The sequence below is a fragment of the Gymnogyps californianus genome, chromosome 1 (assembly GCF_018139145.2).
Source record: "Gymnogyps californianus isolate 813 chromosome 1, ASM1813914v2, whole genome shotgun sequence".
Lineage (NCBI taxonomy): Eukaryota > Metazoa > Chordata > Aves > Accipitriformes > Cathartidae > Gymnogyps > Gymnogyps californianus.
The window spans coordinates 119866195-119887018 of NC_059471.1; the positions used below are offsets into that span (position 1 = coordinate 119866195).

Sequence of the window (20824 nt, forward strand, 5' to 3'; positions counted from 1 at the left end):
GTAAATGGTAACAACTCCTTTTTTGTTTGTTTTTCAGAAAATACAGCTTCTACCAAATAGAAATTCTTAGAAGAGAAATATTAATTTCAAAGAATGAGTTTAATGTAATGAGAAGAAAATCCTTTGTCCTCTTGGCATGGATTAATGGGTTAAAATATCTTCTTTCTGCTGTGCAAATGATGTGTTATATTGTGGCAGTCACACTAATGGGTAATCGACTCTGTCATCCATTAACTAGTAGGAACAAACTCTTTATCCAAAACATTAATCTTGAATTATATAGGATATGGTACAGATAAAAGGCCTAATGATGTAAAACCTCCAAAAAATTTCTGTTGCTTCCTTACTCTTGGTAGCAAGAAATATGCAGTGCAAGGAAAAGTACCTAACTTACACTGTGTGTGCAACATTAACCCAAAGGCATTCCTGGTAATGGAATGATCCTGCTGGATCTTTCAAGTAATGGGCACCAATGGGGCTATGATAAATCCACGTACTTTGAAAGCAGGAGACAGTTGCCTAGTTTCTGTATAAAGTCAGTCAATTTTATGACACATCAGAAGACTGAAATTAGAGTAAGAAGATACGTCTTTCAAATTATTAAGAGACCATCTCCCTGCCTTGCTCACCCGTACTCAGAAAGCCCCAAGTGCAGGGTTTCACTCTCGTTCAGTTGGAAATGTGTCCCTAATAAGAAGCATATGCTCTGAAGCAACACAGTGCACATTTAAAAGAACATTGTGCATTCATTTATCAAAGCACAGCCGTTTATACATGATAAAAACTTGTGTCAACAGTGTTGCTGAAATTTATTATACTAACAGGCTACAAATTGCTGTAAATTATTAGTAAACTAAGCAGAACATGCGCGGTGGTTATTAAGACTACTGCCTACAGCGTGCCCAGGAGACTGGTGTAGCGGCAGGAAAATGCAGAACAGAAATCAGTGTGAAGCAGGGGAACAACTCTGCATTGGAGCAAAGGACTGAAGTGTTATCTGGTGGATGCACCTCCTTCATATTGCTGGTGGGTTGTCCCCCTGGCAAACCAGAGCCACCCCAGCTTGAGAACTTTCTCATACCAAAGGGTCCTGTTATACAGATCATGACAATTGCAGTTATTAGGAGTTGCTGCAGAAGATCCAATTAGTATGAAAAGCTAGATCATTGCTAAGGGCCACCTGTCAAAAAGAATTTGGTTAATGAAGAAAAGGTCATATCACCTGTTTATCTTGCCTTACCTGTACTGAGAGTGATCCAGCAAATACTCCACAGGCTCTCTACTGACTGTACATAAACTAACGCTTTTGAGTGTGATTTAATAGCTATCATTAAAGAATACAAACACTTGCTAATTTGTTATTACAGTATATTGGTTTGGTTTAAAAAAAAACAAACCTCACAACCTTCTTGGCCTCCTATCACCCTACAGAATGTTAAAGAAAATAAATGATTATCTTTACTTGCATTTATGCCAAATAATTTTACCCAGTCAAACAGATACAAATAGTTCCAGAGCAGTTTTCTCAAATCCTGTATTCAAGCTATCTGGAGAGGGTGTTGTATCCCTGAGGCTTTTATTGACTTCAGCTGGGAATATTCAGAGCTTGCTCTCTCATACTTAAATGTGATAGGCAGCTGGCACTCCCAACCCCCCAAAACAGACAGCAGTCTGCTGTAAATACAGCTGAGTAGCAAACTTACTAATAGTTACTTATACAGAATACAGACAGAATTAGTAATGCACATTCAAAAGCAATGCACAAATTCCTGCATGCACAGCAATTAAATTATTTTCTCAAGTGCCACAGGAATACAAAATGCAACAAAATAGATTTTAGCTCAGCTGTGTACAGACTGATACTGGCGTTTCAAGTAATTTTGGGACTGCAAATCTTATTCTGACTGTACAAAGCGTGTGTCATTAAAAACCAGGAGATAACTTGGATTTATACAGGCAGACCTGGCAGCCCTTTCCTAATGGGACTGCGAGACCTAAGCTGAAGAATAACTTCTATGTTATTTAAATCAGCAAAATAGACTTTCATGAATCACACCTAGAGAAAGCATTATTATTGTAATTATGTCTCTTCGTAACATATAGAGTTTCACATACCTTGAACTAGTTATTTTTAGACACATTCTTGCGATTTTTTTTATTTCATATAATTTGTTGCAGTAAGCTATGAAATTGTTTCATACCTGTCTATGTTTGTGAAACCTTGAATCACGCAATTTTAAAAAAAGATTCCTTAAAACCAATAAAACCATCTACTTAACAACAAAGCATTTGGTATACTTCTACCCAGTTAAACTGGAAATTTCCTCAGCACATTCCAAGCAGTTCACTGAAATGGCAAGGAACTGCTTTGCCAGCAGAGTCCTCTAGGATGAACCAGGAAACATCCTACCGATTTTTTCCACTCCCCTGTGTCGTGGTTTAACCCCAGCCAGCAACTAAGCACCACACAGCTGCTTGCTCACTCCCCCATCCAGTGGGATGGGGGAGGGAATCAGAAAAAAAAACCAAAACCCAACCTTGTGCGTTGAGATAAAGACAGTCTAATAGGACAGAAAGGAAAGAAAAATAATGATAACAACAATAAAATGATGACAATAATAATACTAAAAGAATTAGAATATACAAAACAAGTGATGCACAATGCAATTGCTCACCACTCGCTGACCGATGCCCGGTTAGTTCCCGAGCAGCGATCTGCCCCTCCTGGCCAACTCCCCCCAGTTTATATACTGGGCATGGCATCATATGGTATGGAATATCCCTTTGGCCAGTTTGGGTCAGCTGTCCTGGCTGTGTCCCCTCCCAGCTTCTTGTGCCCCTCCAGCCTTCTTGCTGGCTGGGCATGAGAAGCTGAAAAATCCTTGACTTAGTATAGACACTACTTAGCAACAACTAAAACCATCAGTGTGTTATCAACATTCTTTTCCTACTAAATCCAAAACACAGCACTATACCAGCTACTAGGAAGAAAATTAACTCTATCCTAGCCGAAACCAAGACACCCTGAAAAATCTCAGAGCATTCCTGAATTTTTTTTTAAGAATACCTCATATAAAATCTTATTGATCTCCCACCTAATAACTACTGCAGGTAGATAAATTTGACCATTAAATTTATCACCTTATGCTGCAATGGAAATTTAGAAAGTGTAGCTGAAGTCTCTGAATTTATGTCTCGCAGAACAAGCCGGTTTTGGTACTTCATGCAACCTCTCTTTTCTGCTACCAACTATTTCTGCCTTTCCACCTCAAGGTAGAGGACAATCAGCAGCACAAGCATTGAGAGCCAGGACTTGCCTAAATGAGGCAGCATCACCAGCACCAAATCCCACCAGCTGCTCATAGGAGAAGAGCAGGAAGGATCTGGCCGGCTTCAAGGAGGCTACTGTGGCTGCCATGGGAAAGCTGGGTAGGAGCTCTAAGACCAACACCACTGTTCAGGAATGCCTGTTACAACTTGCTGTTATCTTAACGAGAGTGGAGCTGGAGAGGGTTCTTCAAATACGTTACTTTTCCAGGAAGGTACCGCATGTGGATGGAGGTTTCAATTACTTTTTTTGTCTCAAAAAGAGAAAGTGATTTGTTATCATAAACATAGACAAAAACATGCTTTAACAAAAAAATCCCAAACCCATAACAAAAACACCCAAAGGCAGATTTAGAAAATGTCTATTAGTAAAAATATATATATTATCAAAGAAATAAAATCAATTTTACTACTGACAGCTTAAAGCCCCAAGATTTTTTTTTTTTGAGATTTTTACTAAGAGGTATAAATTCTGGAGGATCAGGATCTTTAAAATGCCTCATACTGGTACATACTGAATATCACATGGAGTATTTTCCCTGCATGAAAACCATGTAGGAAAAACTTTGGACTTATTTATTAATTTACTAGTATCAGTTGCTGTAGCAGGTAGGCTGTTCATTAATATGTGCTAATAATAAAATCTAATGATTTAGTCGAAAGTGGAACATATTGCTTCAGTGCAATTAGGAAACTTTCGGACATCAGACTCCATGACTCCTAAGAGATTATCAGCAAGTGCCTCTTGGCCACTTTGTAGCAATTTGTAGCTCTGGAGTTTATTAACCTGCCAGTTTATTACTGAGCTGCAGTGTTCTTCAGGAATGCTCCTTTTTCTCCATGTTCTCTGTATTTTTTTCAAGCAGACTATTTTTATTCCCCAATTTTTCCCAGCTCATCAACCCAGGGTACCATTTCTAAGTTTTCAGCAGCCTGAGAGCAGCAAGACAGTGAAGGTCCTGCAGCTGCACTGCAGGCAATTTCCTCCGACGCCATTCTTCATTGGATCCATCAGTGTGGGTTTAGCTGGTGCTTTCACATGGGTAATTTTTTTCCTGCTTTTGAGGAAATACAATATACATTGCAAAAGCCAAGCTACGTGTTTCTGCTGTTATCTCTTTTGAAGGATATTTGGTACATACTGACAGGGTTATAAGATAAACATTTCTGGAAGGGTTTGCAGAGCATAAACACGGATGATTCAGTTTTTTTATTTGTTTTTGCTCTTGCTTGAAAGATCAGCAAATCACATAATAATTTAGGTTGGAAGGGACCTCCAGTGACACTTCCCATGCAAAACAGATGCCCTCGTCATATCTTACTTTTAGTGACGACTCCCTCTAATCGAATGATATTAGGGTGGTCAAACTGTCCCATGATGCTTGCTTCTCCCAGGAAGTCCCTTCTCTGTTTTTCTGTGTAGCCAACTTTCAGGGTTTTGATAGCCACTGAAATTTCCTTTTTAGAAGGCAGCTTTAGGCGCCCACTGCACACTTCTCCAAATTCCCCTAAAAAAGTGGAAAAATGACAAAAGATGAAATGTAGTTATTTCATAGGGATTTAAGAAAGAAGAACGCATTCAGCAGAAGTCCCTGAAGTGTGATGTTTACTGGTGAGCCACAGACCGGAGCTCCAAAGGAGGCCTTCAGACAACTACTTAACATTTCCATGCTTGGGTTCTCCAGCTGTCAAATTAGACAATGTCACTTATTTACACTGCATATCCAGATGACTGCAGAGCAGAGGAATGCATAAATGTCACCAGAAAATTCCCTTTTTGTTTCAGTTGATGCGCTTTGAGACAATAGTAGGAGGGCTAACTGATTAATGCAGAAGTATCAGAATAGTCATGCATCCTTGGGAACATTATACTCATTTCTACCTAACAGAGATAGTACAGTTCCCAATTATTTTACTATTTCAATTAAAGTAGCAAGATAATTCATAACAAAAGAATTTATCTACACAGCTGCAAAGAAAAAAGAAATCCATACAGATTATCTTTGTTCTATCATTATTCAGATGGATCTAATCATGCAAATATATACTGTCACTATGGGACTACGGGACCTGATAGTCCACCATGAATATTGTGCCCACTGTATATTGTGTGAGATCCCTAAATAGAAAATGACAGATATCACTGCATGTTTACTTTTATACAATATGCTTTATCCTTTGCTATGTAACATCCAAGAAGAGTGCACAGGGAAAATTATCTTAGCATTCAAATGAGCAAGTATTAAATATGTTGACAAATTGCTGGAAGAAAATCTCTCACTTGAAAATTTCTGTATTTAACTAATGATTACATAAAGCATATGAGGAAGTTTCAGTATCTTAAAAAACATGTAAGCAGCAACTGACTTTTGATTCCCAATTATCCAGCCTCCATCTTAGATTTCATATGATATAATAAACTGCACATACAACATTCCAGTTAAAATGACAGTAGCAACTTTTTGTCTCCTTGTTTTAATGACAAAATAATTGAAATAATGAAAAATACAATAAAAACAGAGAATGGATAAAATATACAAGAAATATGATGGCAAGAATTGCCCTGTGTGATTTTTTGTATTTAAAGACAAGGAAAATGCTTTACTGAACAGAGAAAAGAAAGGTGTTTTGGTTTGTGGGTTTTTTTGTTCCTTTCAAGAAACTAGAGGGTGTTGCTGGAGGGCTTTAACACTCATTTTCCAACAATACATGCCTATTCAGGTTCTTTTGTCAAAATACATGAGATCTAAATATAAACAGCCCCTCATATGCCATATTTTGTCAAGTGGCCTTGTATAGAAAGTTTGGCTTGAAAACAAACAAACCCTATAAATCTAAATCTAGCTGGCATCATTTTTACGCAAACTGGGAATTTTGTTTTTATTTGTGAGTGAAACATCATGGAAAGAGTGATTATACTGCTTACATATGAGCTTTTCCCAACTTAATGTGTAATAATCCTAAACACAATAGCATTACTATGCCTTTAAAGAGCAAAGGCTCTTGGAGCCTATTTGCCCACAATGATTTTCTTTATCTTTGCAACTGATTTTTTACATTAAGCAACATCTGTGAAAACTAAAAATGACCAAAACCCACAGAAATAAGATATTTTTAATAGGCAAATTTAAATCACATTGCTTTTCATAGATTTAATGTTCAGAAATGTGTGATGGATTGATAGCCCTTCACCATTGACTTCAGACGTGATACCACATGGGATACATTTGAGATGTTACATTCAGCCCATTTATCTGCAAATTGAAATTATTATTTCATCAACTTGCCACCAATATGGCTGGCATTAGAGTCCATATCCCATTTGTGGCACTGCAGTTCAGGAATGATAAAGGAAGTAATAACAATGACCAGAATCTTAAAAGGCAGGGCTGTGCGTTCACGATCAAAGCTCAAGGAATCGGTGTTATCTATACACAACAAGGAATGAGAAGACAGAGACATGACAATAGTTTTGGCTTCTCAAAATTATGGTTATAAATAAGATGGATGCCAACTCCTTTTTCTATACACAAGAGGCAAACCAAAGAATAGTTGCAAATTACAATAAAGGTCAGTCAGATCAGGAAAAAAATTCTAACAGTAAGGACACTTGGACAGCACAAAAGATTTTTTAGGGAGGCTATAAACTCTTTCATCTTGAAGATTGTAAAGAATAATCATCTGTCAAGAACGGTACCTAACAAGTTTTGTTTTGGGCAAAGGTGTGGACTTAATGACCTCTTGAGGTCACTTTTCAGCTTTATTTTCTAAGGTTTCTCTGTTAGACAGCCAATTTAACCAAAAAAACTGAACAAATGTGTCATAGGGCAATGACCTTTCTCTGTTGCTAACCCAGGCTAGATTTGAGTCAACAACATAGAAGGGAATGTCACCATATCTTAACACCAGCTGCTGAGCTGCTTCATCCTCTAGGCATGGTACTGTTCTATTAATGTAATAACCAAAAAAATTAAGAACAGGGTATATCTTTATATACATATATACTACTAAAACAGCACTTACATTACATCCATTGTTTCTAACATTATTTGTATTTCAGGCTGCCAAGACAGGCAGCAGCTCAGAAAATGAATTGTAAAACCTATTACAGTAACTAATCAGTGTTGAGTTCTGTTCAGACTTCTTAATTAAAAATATTCAACCTCTGCAAGCCAAAATGACTAGTATACTTTACCAAGAGCAAACACTGCTTCAGTTCAAATACTAACCCCAGCTCAATATTGTCAGAGCACCACAAAAAGGAAGACTAAAGCACATCTTGAAAACAGAAGGAGGGGAAAAAAGTGCTTGAAATAAATCTTGTAATGTCCAGTTTCGTATTCCCTTTTCTCTATGTTTTAATGGTCCAAAAAGCTGTAACAAGCTAATCTCTTAAAACTATTGTTCAGTTACTGTCAATGGAGACTATAGCTATGATTTCAGCAAGCAGTCCAGCAATCAATCCTTAATTTCTGACCGGAATCATGTATCTGATATTTGTTTGATATTTTGGGAAGGAAGAGGTTACAGCTAATGGCCGTCAACACAGTCCCATTTAACCATGGCTGCACAATTTAGAACTTGGGTGATTAATCAGATTCCACAAGTGCCTTGAGGCCAGTGGATGCTGCAAGAGACTAAAAGTTGGACCCTTCATAGCACTGGAGCTTACTGTTGTCCATGAATATAAAATGGGCTTACTTTCTTGGAAAATGATTTCACTGGAAAAAGCTCACTAGGCAGCCCAACTACGTTAACCTTTGGTTCTTTCATATACAGGGCAATATGGATGCTACATAAGTCTATCTGGTCAACACCCATAGTGACATGCAGTTACACTACATCTTTTTCCTGCAAATCATTACTATATGGTCCTATTAAGAAATGGGCTGGATCTCATCAGATATTGTTTAGGAGGAATAAGGACTTGTGTTTGATTTGGAAAGTGGAAAATCTGGCACTGATTTTAAGAGATGAGGTTGATGGCTTTTCATGTAAAGCCTTTCTGAAGTGTTTATTTTTAATTATGCTACACACATAAACATTGTATAACCTGCCCTGCAGACTGATATGTCTATTTAGGTGTGGAAAGTAAATAGATATTATTAGGAGGGCTGTTCATGATATAAAGATCTCTCTTCAGGAGATCTTAATTTCTTTTTAAATAGGCTACTTAGCGCATCAGTGAATGGCATTTGCTGTGCATTTAGACCCAGGGGACAAGTAAAAGATGACTCTGTGAAATTAGCTACTCCCTTTACTTTGCTCTGTTTTAAATCATGATTGTACTGCTGTGCACAGAACTCCCTTGGAATTGGAGAGGCACCTAAGCTGAATGTTTCATAAACCTCGTGAACCTCAGCAATGTTCTACAAGCCCTCAGTGAGACACTGCAAACCTTCACAATAAGTTCATGGACAGGTAGCCCCTAAATTTTAGAAATACTTTGATCAACAAGATGTCATGCTACAAGTATGTTTAAACTTTGAAAGAAAAGCAAATGCTTGCTTTCATGTTCAGCAAAGCACATACTTAAATCTATCCCAAATGAAGAAAATACTTTCTGTAGTATTCTCTTGCTATCCAATTGGATTTAAACTTCTTAAGTGGTTTGCTGAACTGGATCCATAAAAACAAGTGAGTTGTTTTAAAAGAAAGAATTACTGTAAAGAAAAATCTGAAAAAGTGGCTCCTGACCTCAGTTTTCTTATGCTTAGCCTCCTACTAAAATCCCTTGTGTTTTTCTTGAGGTTCTTTTGGACAAGAGTATTTCCTTATTGCATTTGGGTATGTTTTCAAAGCTACGTAAGCTGCCCTCTATTCTCAGAGACTTCTGGCTAAAGCTGTGAAAAACTACTTGGAAAAGTACCTCAGAATATCAAGATTACTTGCCTGACTTGAAGGTCTCATTACTTACGTCACACTTCAATGCAGTTAAATGAATCCCTTCTTCTCAAATCACTGTCTTTTTATAATTTCATTCACACTTGCATTTGTAAAGCAGAAGGGCAGGAAAAGACCAAGTCATTTACTCAAATAAGTCATTGACTCAAGTAAGAGACAGGAAATGCCTTTCTGCTTTTGAGGAGGAAAGAAGTGTTTCTGCAGAAGCAGCCTCGGAGGCACTCACTCCAAATGCAAAAGCTACCACGTGCTGAACATGACAGCAGTGTAAAGTGATGCTACAAATGCATTTTGGAAGCTCCCAGCACTCTACAACCTGATTTTCATCTGTTCTTCCCTGCCTGGCTCTTTCTGTTGGCACCTCTGGCAACTGGTAATAGGAAATGCTAACTGTAATGCCGTATGTAGTTTAGGCTACGTGAATCTGAGTCATGGTCTCCAGCAAATGGCTTTATTATATCTTGAGTCCAAGCTTCAATGTAGAGGACCTGCAGGAACCTACTGTCACTTTCATTGAAGTGGAGTGGAGCAAAGGGGCTTATTTTTAAACCACCTGACTCTTTTAGGACATATCCCTTTTTGGAAGCCTCTCAGAAAACTCCTCCTCCATTTTCAGAGGCCATATTTGGCAAATTTTGGTTTACCTCTCATTCTCATGTGCATTCTGATTAAAAATAGGTCAGAACAATGAGCTATAAAATATGACATATCATTGATTCTTATGAATCTGTTTTCTAGATTCATATACTGCATACAGCCCAAGTTTAGAAAGCTTACATTTGTGAACAAAGGCTCCTGAAAGTCTTATAAGGAAACATACTGCTCTTGGACTTAGCTTTTCAGTAACCCCCTTCTCTATCCCCATATTAATTCCCTATCATGTGCAGTAAGCAGAGCTTTGCTGCCTTGTTTGAAGATGATGGAGAACAGTGCACTCTTGTGGGGCAAAATTAAAACCAGCAAGGAACAAAAATTCTACCTTTGCAGAAAATAACCTAACTTCATACAAGCAGCTGAGTAGCTGCAGTAAGAGGATGAATACGGTTTCTTTTTACTAGGTGATTCAGGAGATGCACTGAGTACGGTAGCTTGGTTCTACATTTTTTTCCAAATGAAAACCTTTTGCTGTGCACTAGGAGTCTGTCTCTTTCACATCTCATGATTTTAATTCAAATAGTAAATTCAGAGAGAAGCAAAAAATCAATAATAAAAGAACTAGTAATTTTCAATGGATTAAAAATCAATAGTACTTCTCACAAATGCTTTAATTTAGCAGGAAAGCTAACACTTCATGGTCTTCTGACTCAATGAGACAATCTGCCACTTCACTTCAAGGAGCAAGCACACATCCTATCAGGAACTACATGCTGCATTGCAACACGGACAACTCAGTGTGACGAGACTTTCTGTAATTTGGCTCCTCTGCTACAAAATCTGCTCATTTTGACAGTTTGTTTTCTGTAAACCCAACAATCTATGGCGTCTGTATGGCTCAGACAATCAGTTATCAGACAGACAACCCTTTCCTCCTAAATCGATAATTCAAATCCAAAGCAGTGACCAAAATCAATCCAATGACCAAAGGTCATCGCAGTCTGATGGATGCATGGTGACTGGTATGAAATGAGTTTGTGGTTTCACTCAAGGCATAATAGTCAACAGCCCTTTTAAGGGAAAAAAAGAAAACATCTTCACAGTTGATACCATCTTCTGTGCTGACAGATTTTAAAGAGAAACACAGAAGCGAGGCTGAACTCTCTTTTCACTCCCAACAGTGCTGCGTCCAAGTGTGGGCTGCCGGGTGTCCTTTGAAAAACTTTCTTGCTACCTGCTTTCTTTGGGGAAAAAAATAGAACTGTGTGCCCTTAACTTTTCATATGCACCGAAGTCAGCTGTAAATATGACCTACTAATTTGAAGACTTTAGAACGTTTTCTTTCCAGTCACAAGTATAAACCCAAAGATGTAAAACAGTATATACAGCAAAAAGCTATCTTTAGTTCAGTGTATTTGATGGTCATTACCTGCTCCAACTACTTTATCAATGGATATATTAGAAGCATCTAGTTCCTTGGCAAATTCATGCACAGCTTGATTGGGATCCTCATATGTATGTGGATCTACGTAAGTTCTCAGGCCTGGGAGTTTTACTGTGTAAAAACAAATTCAGAGAGAAAATGTTACTTAGACTTAATTAATCCTTCTAAGGAAAGCTCATGAGACAATAGAAATCAAATCATCAGAAGAAAAAGGTATACTGCTTCTTCAAATCAAACTGTTTTTGATGGGTCTCCAGGAATCTTAATATAGAGTGAAACCACAGACAATAATGTAATTATTGCACAGAAGTCTGAAAACTAATTTTAATTATATCTGCAATTGCCATATTTAACTGCTTTTCAAATATTAAAATACTACCTACCCCTCCCAGCTTGCTACATTTAGATGCTGCCTTATATTGTCCTTTTGAAGGTAACAGCAAAGAGGCAAGGAACAACATGTGTGATTTCAGTCAACCTGAAAAGTTCTTAGGAATATAATAAGGAGAGCACATTAACTCTAACTTTTTCTTTCCGAGTCCTCCAACAAGATGCATAAGAAAAGAAAATTATACATGAACAAATGCACCTCTGCCTCAATCGCTCTGCTAGTACACACAAGGATGGCAGCCAGTTGTTCTTATTATTAAAGTCTGGTTCTAGTGCTCAGTTCCCCTAACATCTATGCTGTTATTTTGTCTGCCTCTACAGTTTCCTGGCTAGGGATTGTTCTGTTTGCCCGGGGCAAGCGCTAGTTCAAACGACTGAATGATTTTAAGGGCAGTTTCAAGCTCTCCACATCTCTTCCTCCAGCAAGACTGGGGGTGGGAGGAACATATTATTCCCAATGTTTCTCTCCAGCAAAGACGCTAAAGGCAAAGCATAGCCTCATTCCCCCTCCCTGGCTCAAGGCCCTGCTTGTGCTTGTACCCGGTACCTTCCTCTGTATTCATTTTAGAATACAAAGATGTTCTGTTAACAAAAAGTGAAATAACTGTTACATCCAGCTTGAAGTTTTCTGCTTCTGACACAAAACCTGCATTCCTGGACATGTATTCTAGCTTTTCCTAACTTTACCAGTTGGTCTTGCAAAAGATATTAACTACTCTTACAAACACTGCCTTAACCCACTCAGGAATATCCTTTCCAGCCTGGCATTATTATACTGCATCAATTTGTTGACTGCTAGAATTGTTAAGCCTTTTTTGCTGGGATTACACAGATGGGAAAAAATACCTTTGGACCATTTGTTAGAGCACACCATTGTTTTGTCAAACAATGCCAAGTGTACGTAAAAAAAAAAAAAAAAAAAAAAAATCAATTTTATGGAGATTTATTGGCCTCAGAATTGACAAAGAAATGATAAAACTGAGTTCCCAAGCTAATTGCCTCGAAAACAATGCAAACTAAGAGCCATGCTCTTAACACAAGGGCTGCGTGTGCGTGGCATTAAATGCCGACCGTGTTTCCTTCAAGAGCCTGATGATTACAGAATTACTTGCAAGTAAAACAAAAAGTAATTGGCTGTATATTGCTGTTGGTTAAAAATCTTGTAAATGCTCCTTTCCGTCCATGCTGAATGTACATTACAGGCTCCCTCATACCCCCAATAAAAATAACAACAATTAAAAGCTTCTGCACTGTGGGGTTTTTGGCTGCAGATTTTTAATGCTGACCCCAGAGGTTCCCAAGATCAGGTGATGGTGACTGCAAGGAGAATAATCCCTTCACACCAATAATTAAGGGCAGCCTGTATAGTAACTGGGTTCTGTCATGAAAAACAGATAATAAACACGTGCACATGTGTTAAGCTGTACTACTTTACAGCTCATTCTGTGCAAACATAATAATTTACATTTTCATTTTAACAGCACGAATTGCCCTAAAGGTAGCAAAAAAATAAAAAGGGCCTAGCCAAAGAAGGCAAAGGGAGAGGATCTGAGGAGGTGAAACATTTTTGCTCCTTTGAAGTAATATTATAGGATTTGTAATAGGGCTGCAGGGAATAGTTCATGGCTGGAGTCTTTTTTAAAGTAATTCAGAATAAACTGACTGAAATAAACCAGCTGCTGTATTTAAGATGCTGAAAGTTTACAACAGCCATGGAAGTTACTTTATCCTTTTTTAGTTCATAGGAGCAATTTTCTTAGTCTTTGAGAAAGACTGTAATTTAGTAGAATAAAGTTTCAAGAGCCACAAACGTACATACATACAAATCCTAACAGATAAATATCTGCAAAATCAATAAATCATTTCCCAGGATTTCTAACAGAAATACCAGGTCCATGATTGGCTCTGTTCTTACTACACAGTGAATCAGCATGGCACTACTCAGAAAACAGTACATAAATATCTAAAGCCAAATTAAAAGCAACTTAATCCACAGGAATTTAACAGCACTGACATGTTTAAGAATAGTGATTGCAACTTTCCATTGTGTGGGAGTAAGGAGAGCAAATTCTGACCTGTTATTTGTCTGTGACACTTTTTTTACTGGCTGCTTTTATTTTATAACCTCATTAAATTTGGATGATGAAGCATTAATTCTATGGGCCACATGTAACAGTATAGATTTTTCTGAGACTAGTTGGTTAGCGGTTGTTGGGCTGCATGAAGCAAACCCACTGTTACAGCGTGTGTATCCCCTGACAGTGCAGGGGAAGGAGCACACGTGTTGTGGATATGCACGCTTACGGCTCTCTGGAGATAAGGAGGGGCTCCAAACTTGAAATAATAACAATATGAACAGTCAGAGAACAGTTACTCCATTGTCATGGGGATTAGGAAGCAGTTCTAATTTCCAACTACTGCAGGTAAATCCCTCATTAAAATGTTAATTCAATTATATTTGGTGGGAAGGCATCTGATTATGGTACCAACAGCTCTTTTCTTGCAGATGGTACAGCACCGCTGTTGTGTGCAAAAAACCCATGTACATTAACCTTACAACATGCTAAGCAATAGAAATATACGGTTCAACATGGTTTACATGCTGCAGCAGGATATTTATCTGGAGCTGAAACTGTTTCAAAGACAAACTACTGCTTCTTATTAAAAACATGCTCATTAGACACCAAGAATTCTGTGGGTGAAAAAAAAGGAATTTCCAGTCTTGGTGTTTATGAAGGGCATTATCTTCACCCTGTGAGGATGAAAAAAAATGCAAAATGCAGTGATAAAAAAACCCAAGAATCCCCCTGCCTACTTCTGATCAGGAATGCTAAACTATCACCTTCCTCTCCCCTCAGCTTCTCCTGCTCCGAGACTTATTTCTATTTTGAAGAGGGTTTGGATGGAGCTTTGACTGTGATCTAGTCTTCACAATCCACAGCTCCTCTGCTGTGGAAAAATGCTGCAGGGTTATGCACATGGCAGAGGATCCAGGACCAGAGAGGAGCTGAAATACTGCAGGATGACATTCCCCTCCAGCCACAGGCCATAGCAAGCTACTTCTTCCTGGTAGCCAGGACACGTGCTTGGGCTCAGAAAATGGGATGGGATCTTGGTCCATGTTGTTCCTTTCACAGGGCACAGCCGAACGACCCAGAGTAGCCATGAATAAAGTCCCATTTAGCCTTATTAAAAATAGGTATGCAAACATTAGAAATAGATAGGCTTCAGGTCTGGCTTTTGAACACATTTCAAAAGTAGCCCAGATTCCTCAGGATGAGCAAAATCTCACATCCTTAACTATATACAATTTTTGTGATACAAAGACAATGTAAGTCAATAGAAATGCTCTCTTCTTAGGCCTGGATGAGACCCAAAGAAAGCATAGACATATTAATTCCTGCAAGTGGAGAATCATGACCTGAACAAAACATGTTTGTAAACAGAGCTGGATTTAAAAATCCCATTAATTTGTGAGATACTTGTTTAGTAATTATTCTTAATTTAAGAAACTACTCCAAATCACTTTTCAGCCTAAGCTTAGAATAATTCCAAACTAAATTATTAGTGGATCAACTTTGTCAAGCAAGCAATTTTCACAGTCCCTTCAGTAGTCATCAAGACAAGTTTCATTGATTTTATATTTTGCTGTAGGAAAAATATGTCATTTCTTAGACTTTTTACAGCTGATAATGAGGAAGTTGAAGTTACACTCTGTATTTCAGTAATGCACAGCAGAATCAATATCATATTGCTAACCACACGCATTGTTTGAACATAGACAACGATGTTTCGATGTTTTGCTCATTACTAACCTGAACACAGATGAAAGAATTTGAAACAAAGAATAATTGTTTGGGGAAAATCTCCTTACCCACAAGAGAAGAGATAATTCTCTTCCCAATTTCACCTTGGTTTAAGTGAGGTATGACTTACTTTTTTTTTTTAATTGAAAAATACCAGTTATCTAGGGGATGAATTCAACAGATCTGGAAGCATTAAAAAGCTTCAGCAACTTACAATGGCCGTTCCCAAAATGTAGTCTTTTCTCATCAGTGCCATGTTTAGACTTTTTGTATCCACAGAATCTACAAGCAACAGAGAAAAAAAATTAATATAGAGAATTTTATATGTTAACTGCAGGTGGAAACAGAATAAAATGTTTTCCTCCACAATTAAATGCCTGTTTGAAAGTTTAATGATATTTACATTCTCTATGCCCTACAGAGGCATGTTATGTTCTCAGGGAATTTGAGGAAATTGGCTAATGAGAGGATTTGTTGATTTTTGACCCCTACAGTTTAATTTTACAATTGCCTAAGAATGTGTTTATAGCATTTTTTAACAACTGCTGCATGATTGGAGCTGCTAACGTTAGCGGGCTCATTACCGAGCATGAAGCAGTATTCGGAGCTCCTGGGCAGCAGACAAAGGAGAAAGTGCAAACCAGCCACGCTACTGCCCGACAACACCCAATTTGCCATGCTCATCAAGGCCCCTCGGGGAAATGGAAGCGGGAGTAAATGTGCAAACCAGACAATAAACTAACCTCCCAATCAAGACGTACACCACAACTGTGAGGAGAATAATGGCTACTGCCGCTGAAATGGCAATCATTACAACCTGGCTATTCTCACTGGAAATGGAGAATGCTGGAAAGTTAACACAAAAACATATAAATAACCTCCCACACACATAACATTGATTACATCACAATTGATACTCATATAGGGAACAGACAGATTAAGTCATCACTATATAGCGTTTGGTCTCCTGCCAAATATTTAATCTACTAAGTAATTTTTCATCAGACAAATAAGTACAAGGGAAGAAAACAAAAGACTCTGGCCGTCTTTGACAATTTACTGAAGTTGTTTCTGCTACTGCTGATTTTTACTCTTTCTGATTGTAGTAACCACTGTTAAACTGATACTTATATATAAACATATATGTAAATACAAACATACATACCATGACATACATATATTTTGTCACAGTCAGTAAGGAATTTTTCCTTGGCAAGAAATCCCACCCAGTCAATAATCATCACCCTTACTCTCACTTCTGTATGATGGAAAGTGCTTTAATGAATTAAGCTTCCCAGTTAAGCTTGACAGTATCCCCACGAAGGTTGTGAAAAGCCAGGGCACACAGAAGCAGATAGGACTTATCCATGGTTAATCAACGTCTATAGGAAAAAGAAGGGCTACTTTCTGCCTTACGTTGGATGCTTCCCTGTGGTCCCTAAGCATGGAGCTTTGGTGCGCTAGACTGCTATATGATGACAGGACACCTTTAGATCTTAGGTGTTATGAACAAGCTTCAGCAGACACCTATCGAACTTCACCGAGCGTAGCAGAATTAGGCTCCTCAGCGCTATGCTTCAAGTTAGCTGTCCAAACTGAGCTGAAAGCTAGCACTCCGGGTCCCCACAAATTAGAAAGTTTATGTACGTGACTGCTTGGAGTCACACCATTCCCCTTGGGAAGAAGCCTCTGCCTATGACAGACCTACAACTGCACTCACGTAGTTATGATAACTTGGCAATAGGAACAAAGTTATGCAATTTATTGTCTGTGTAACTTGTACGCTCGTTATTGAGATGTGCACCACTGTCTCCTGTTACCTTCCACATTTCCAGACAGCTACTTGTTTCTTTTTTTTAACACTACTGTGCAAACTCATTAACCTCTAAATTATTAAATTTGTTATCATTGCAACTGATTTTTTCTCCTTGCTGTACTTGTTTGTCCTATCTTGAGTTCCAGTTTCATCCAGTATGCCAAAGCTGTATGTCACCATAATAGTGATTTGTAACTATTTTTTTAAACAAGAAGTTTGTTTGCTTTTCAGAATAAGAGCTGAGGTGGAGGAGGAAGAAGTCGGGTGAAATACATAACATATCTCAAAAATACATGGATGCCAAGTGAAAGACTATTTGGCTTGATGCTACTCTTCTTGGTCAAAAATTTGTTGCTTATAGTAAAGCACTTCTTACACCATGAGTTCTCAAGCCTTATCATGAGTACATGAATAAGCCTTATGAGAGTGTATCAGTATTATGGTCTTTAGTTGTGTTATAACTCTGAACAGCAGATATGAGTCTTCTGTGAAAGCCTGACCTTCTAAAAAGCAAAGTCTTTGACCATGCATCATTAGTCTACATTGGTAACCAGGTACCTAAGCAAAGGCTGACTTTTTGATGCATTAAGCCACTTTCAGCTTCCAGCAAAGAGAAGGTCTGATTTACCATATAGTAACAAGTGATGAGAAAGTAACATTTAAGACTATAAGCACTATTAAGAGTCTTTCCGAAATAATAACAGAACTTGTAAAGAATACCTATAAGGTCATCAGTTAAATAATGTTATTATCTAGGCATTAGGGAAATGAAAAAGGAGTGCCGGACCAGTAAATAACTTCCCCAAGGTCACTCAGAAATGTAGTGACAGAGAGGAGAAGGGACCCAAACAGCCCAGCTCCCTGACCAGCTACTCAACTGAACGACCATCTTTCCTGGCCTGTGCATATTAGTTTCATCTCAAGGCTACATAGGAGACATCAGCAATGCTCCACAGTAGCGTGGAGAATTACACACTGACCCACAGGAGTAATGGACCTATATAATATTAATTCTCTAGGAGTAGGGGTTTATAGTCCGTAGTGCTCAGGCCACAAACTTGGAACAGCATGAGGCTGTGATTCTGTTTTTCTATCAAACTTCCTCCCTTGGCAGGTGCTGTGGTCTAGCAAGGTATCGATTCTGGCATGAGGCAGAGGTCAGGTAGGGAATGGAAGAAAATACCATCTGTGATAGTCATGGTATACTCTTTATAGCATGTTTCAAGTTTAATGATAAAATATAAAGTTATATAGTAATGCTACCCAGAAAGACACATCATAAATAGTTATGAGTCGCATTTACTGAACTAAAAAAGGAGCGAAAGCAGCCATTCAAATCAGTCAGAAACTGGGCAGGATGTCAGTATAAACCATTTGAACAAATACATACAATCTGGACTGGTTTCAAATTCAAACTTGCGGCTGTTTGTCCCATATCCAGCTGCAGTTCGGGCTCGAATTTGGAAGACGTAGGTGGTATCAGGTTTGAGGCCGCTGATGGTAACATTGGTGCCTTTGGCTCTCAGAATAGTATAGCTTGTCTCTTGTTCCTGCTTTTGGGAAGAGAAATTATCAGATTAAAACCACACCCTAAAAAACAGAAACAAGAGGTGGTTGGTACAAAATTACTACAAATCACCTGGAGACCACCGGCATATTTTTTGAATATTTATAGCCTGACAAATGCTTGTACAGCCATTCATTTTCAATCAGCTAAAAATTGTTTGATTAGCAAGAAATCTAAATCATTAGAGCTTCTACGGCCTTGTGCTGTATATCAAATACTAGACATGCTGAATATATGACATTTCATTAAATGGCTTTGCATCATTTTGTCCATAGTCAGTAATACAACAAGAAAATGAAAATTAAAATGCTATTTAAAAAACATAAAATAGATTTGCCTACTGCACTGAACTGGAAGCTGTAACAGGCCAACTTAGACATTTTAGGGCCCTGTGGAGCTATTGCAGGATGCAGTTTTTACTGCCTCGCGTTTTACAAGACAGTATTTACCTTTATAACAGTCAGAAGAGAAACTCCACTCAGGCTCCTCACCTCAGCTCTGAATATAACTGGTTTTCTATTATGCTATAAAAACTATGAGATTGATGTGTCCATCCTCATTTGGGCAAAACCCCACTGAACTTGCTCCTGAATGAGCCTTGGGCTTTAGTAGCCAGAAAGGAAACGTGTGTTTGCTCCTTACTGCTTTTTGCCAGAGCAAGGTGTTTGTCCAGTACAGATGATACGCTCACAACCACACTTTGCTTAATAGTCACATATTTCTGACATAATGACTTTTTATATAAAATAAGAAATGGACCATTTTGTAATTTAGCAAGTTTGGATACACTTCACACTGTAAAAAGCCAATTGTGACAAAAGTATGTCTCAGTCCCACTGTAAGCACATAGTCTAAAAATTTAAGCATGCATTTGAAGCTTGAGGTATTGCTTATTTTACTAAAGCCATCCTGTACCAAAAGAGCATTTTTGGCTTCCTAAAAATGGCAGCTGGAACTGCCTCAGCAAAAATCTTGGACAGCAGCCACACATATGGAGAACTGTGAGAATCTCAGTTGTTTAGGTTCCCAACCATGAACTTTTTTATTCTGGAGATGGTGGGGATTTCATATGCTGGCCTTTTACTTTGAACACTCTGCAATACACTAAAACCATTGAGTTTTGCCTGGTTGAAAGCAGAAACTGAGTTAAGTTAACGTATGCCGGATGCAAACAATCTCACCTAATTCCCACTACATTTTATGGCTTTGCATTAGCTTGCAAGGTACTAACCTTTTAACTCTGACAACACTAGAGTGCCGATGCACAAGTACACAGGTTGGAAAATACTCAGCACACTCATTGTCAAAGCCATCTCACCTTCAAGTGAAACGTTCAAGTGACTCGAGCTAGTTTAGTGTGTTTGCTCTGCAGTGCTGTCTAGAGTAAGAAAGTTAGGTTTATTCTAAGTTAGTAGGTTGACATCAGAAACTGTCCACTTTGGTGCCACAGAAGCTTAACTATCCTGTTCTTGGCAGTGTTTGATATAGAGAGAAACAGAAACATTTACACCATAGTTAGGGAAATTGCCAGAATCTCCACATAATATTCAACATCATGCACACGAGTAATCACAGTGAAAGGGGAAAAAAAAAAGGGGGGGCAAAAAAAAAAAAGCAGCTAAGCCTGTGCCTAAAAGTTACCATCCAGAATCAAAACCTCAAATAGGGTGAGCTGGACCTAGTCTTCAAAGAATGACTATAAAAATGTTTACTGTGGCCCATTTTCATCACACACTAAGAATAAAAAGGAAATCGGCATTGGACCTCCGCATGATTTCCTGATACTTCTCTGAAAAAGTTTTCTGTTATAAATTCAGGGGAGAAAACTTACAGGAAGACATTCTAAGGAGCTAACAAATTTGCGTAAAATTATTTGTTTTTGAACTAACAAAGGCTTAGTATTATAATTTGCAGGCTTTCCTTATCTCATCATTTAGCTGAATGTAGGCAACTATTTTAATTTCAAAGACATAATA

General features: G+C 38.1%; 1 protein-coding gene across 1 annotated transcript in view; it reads right to left on the bottom strand.

Annotated features, from left to right (window-relative positions):
* EPHA3 (EPH receptor A3) overlaps window positions 1-20824 on the bottom strand; it is a 232470-nt gene that overhangs the window by 33449 nt on the left and 178197 nt on the right. The window contains exons 7-11 of the mRNA XM_050908784.1: window positions 18672-18834; window positions 16209-16311; window positions 15680-15747; window positions 11255-11380; window positions 4650-4835 (exon numbers count right to left, since the gene is read on the bottom strand). Of these exons, the coding sequence (XP_050764741.1) occupies window positions 4650-4835; window positions 11255-11380; window positions 15680-15747; window positions 16209-16311; window positions 18672-18834 (646 nt within the window). The remainder of the gene's footprint in view (window positions 1-4649; window positions 4836-11254; window positions 11381-15679; window positions 15748-16208; window positions 16312-18671; window positions 18835-20824) is intronic.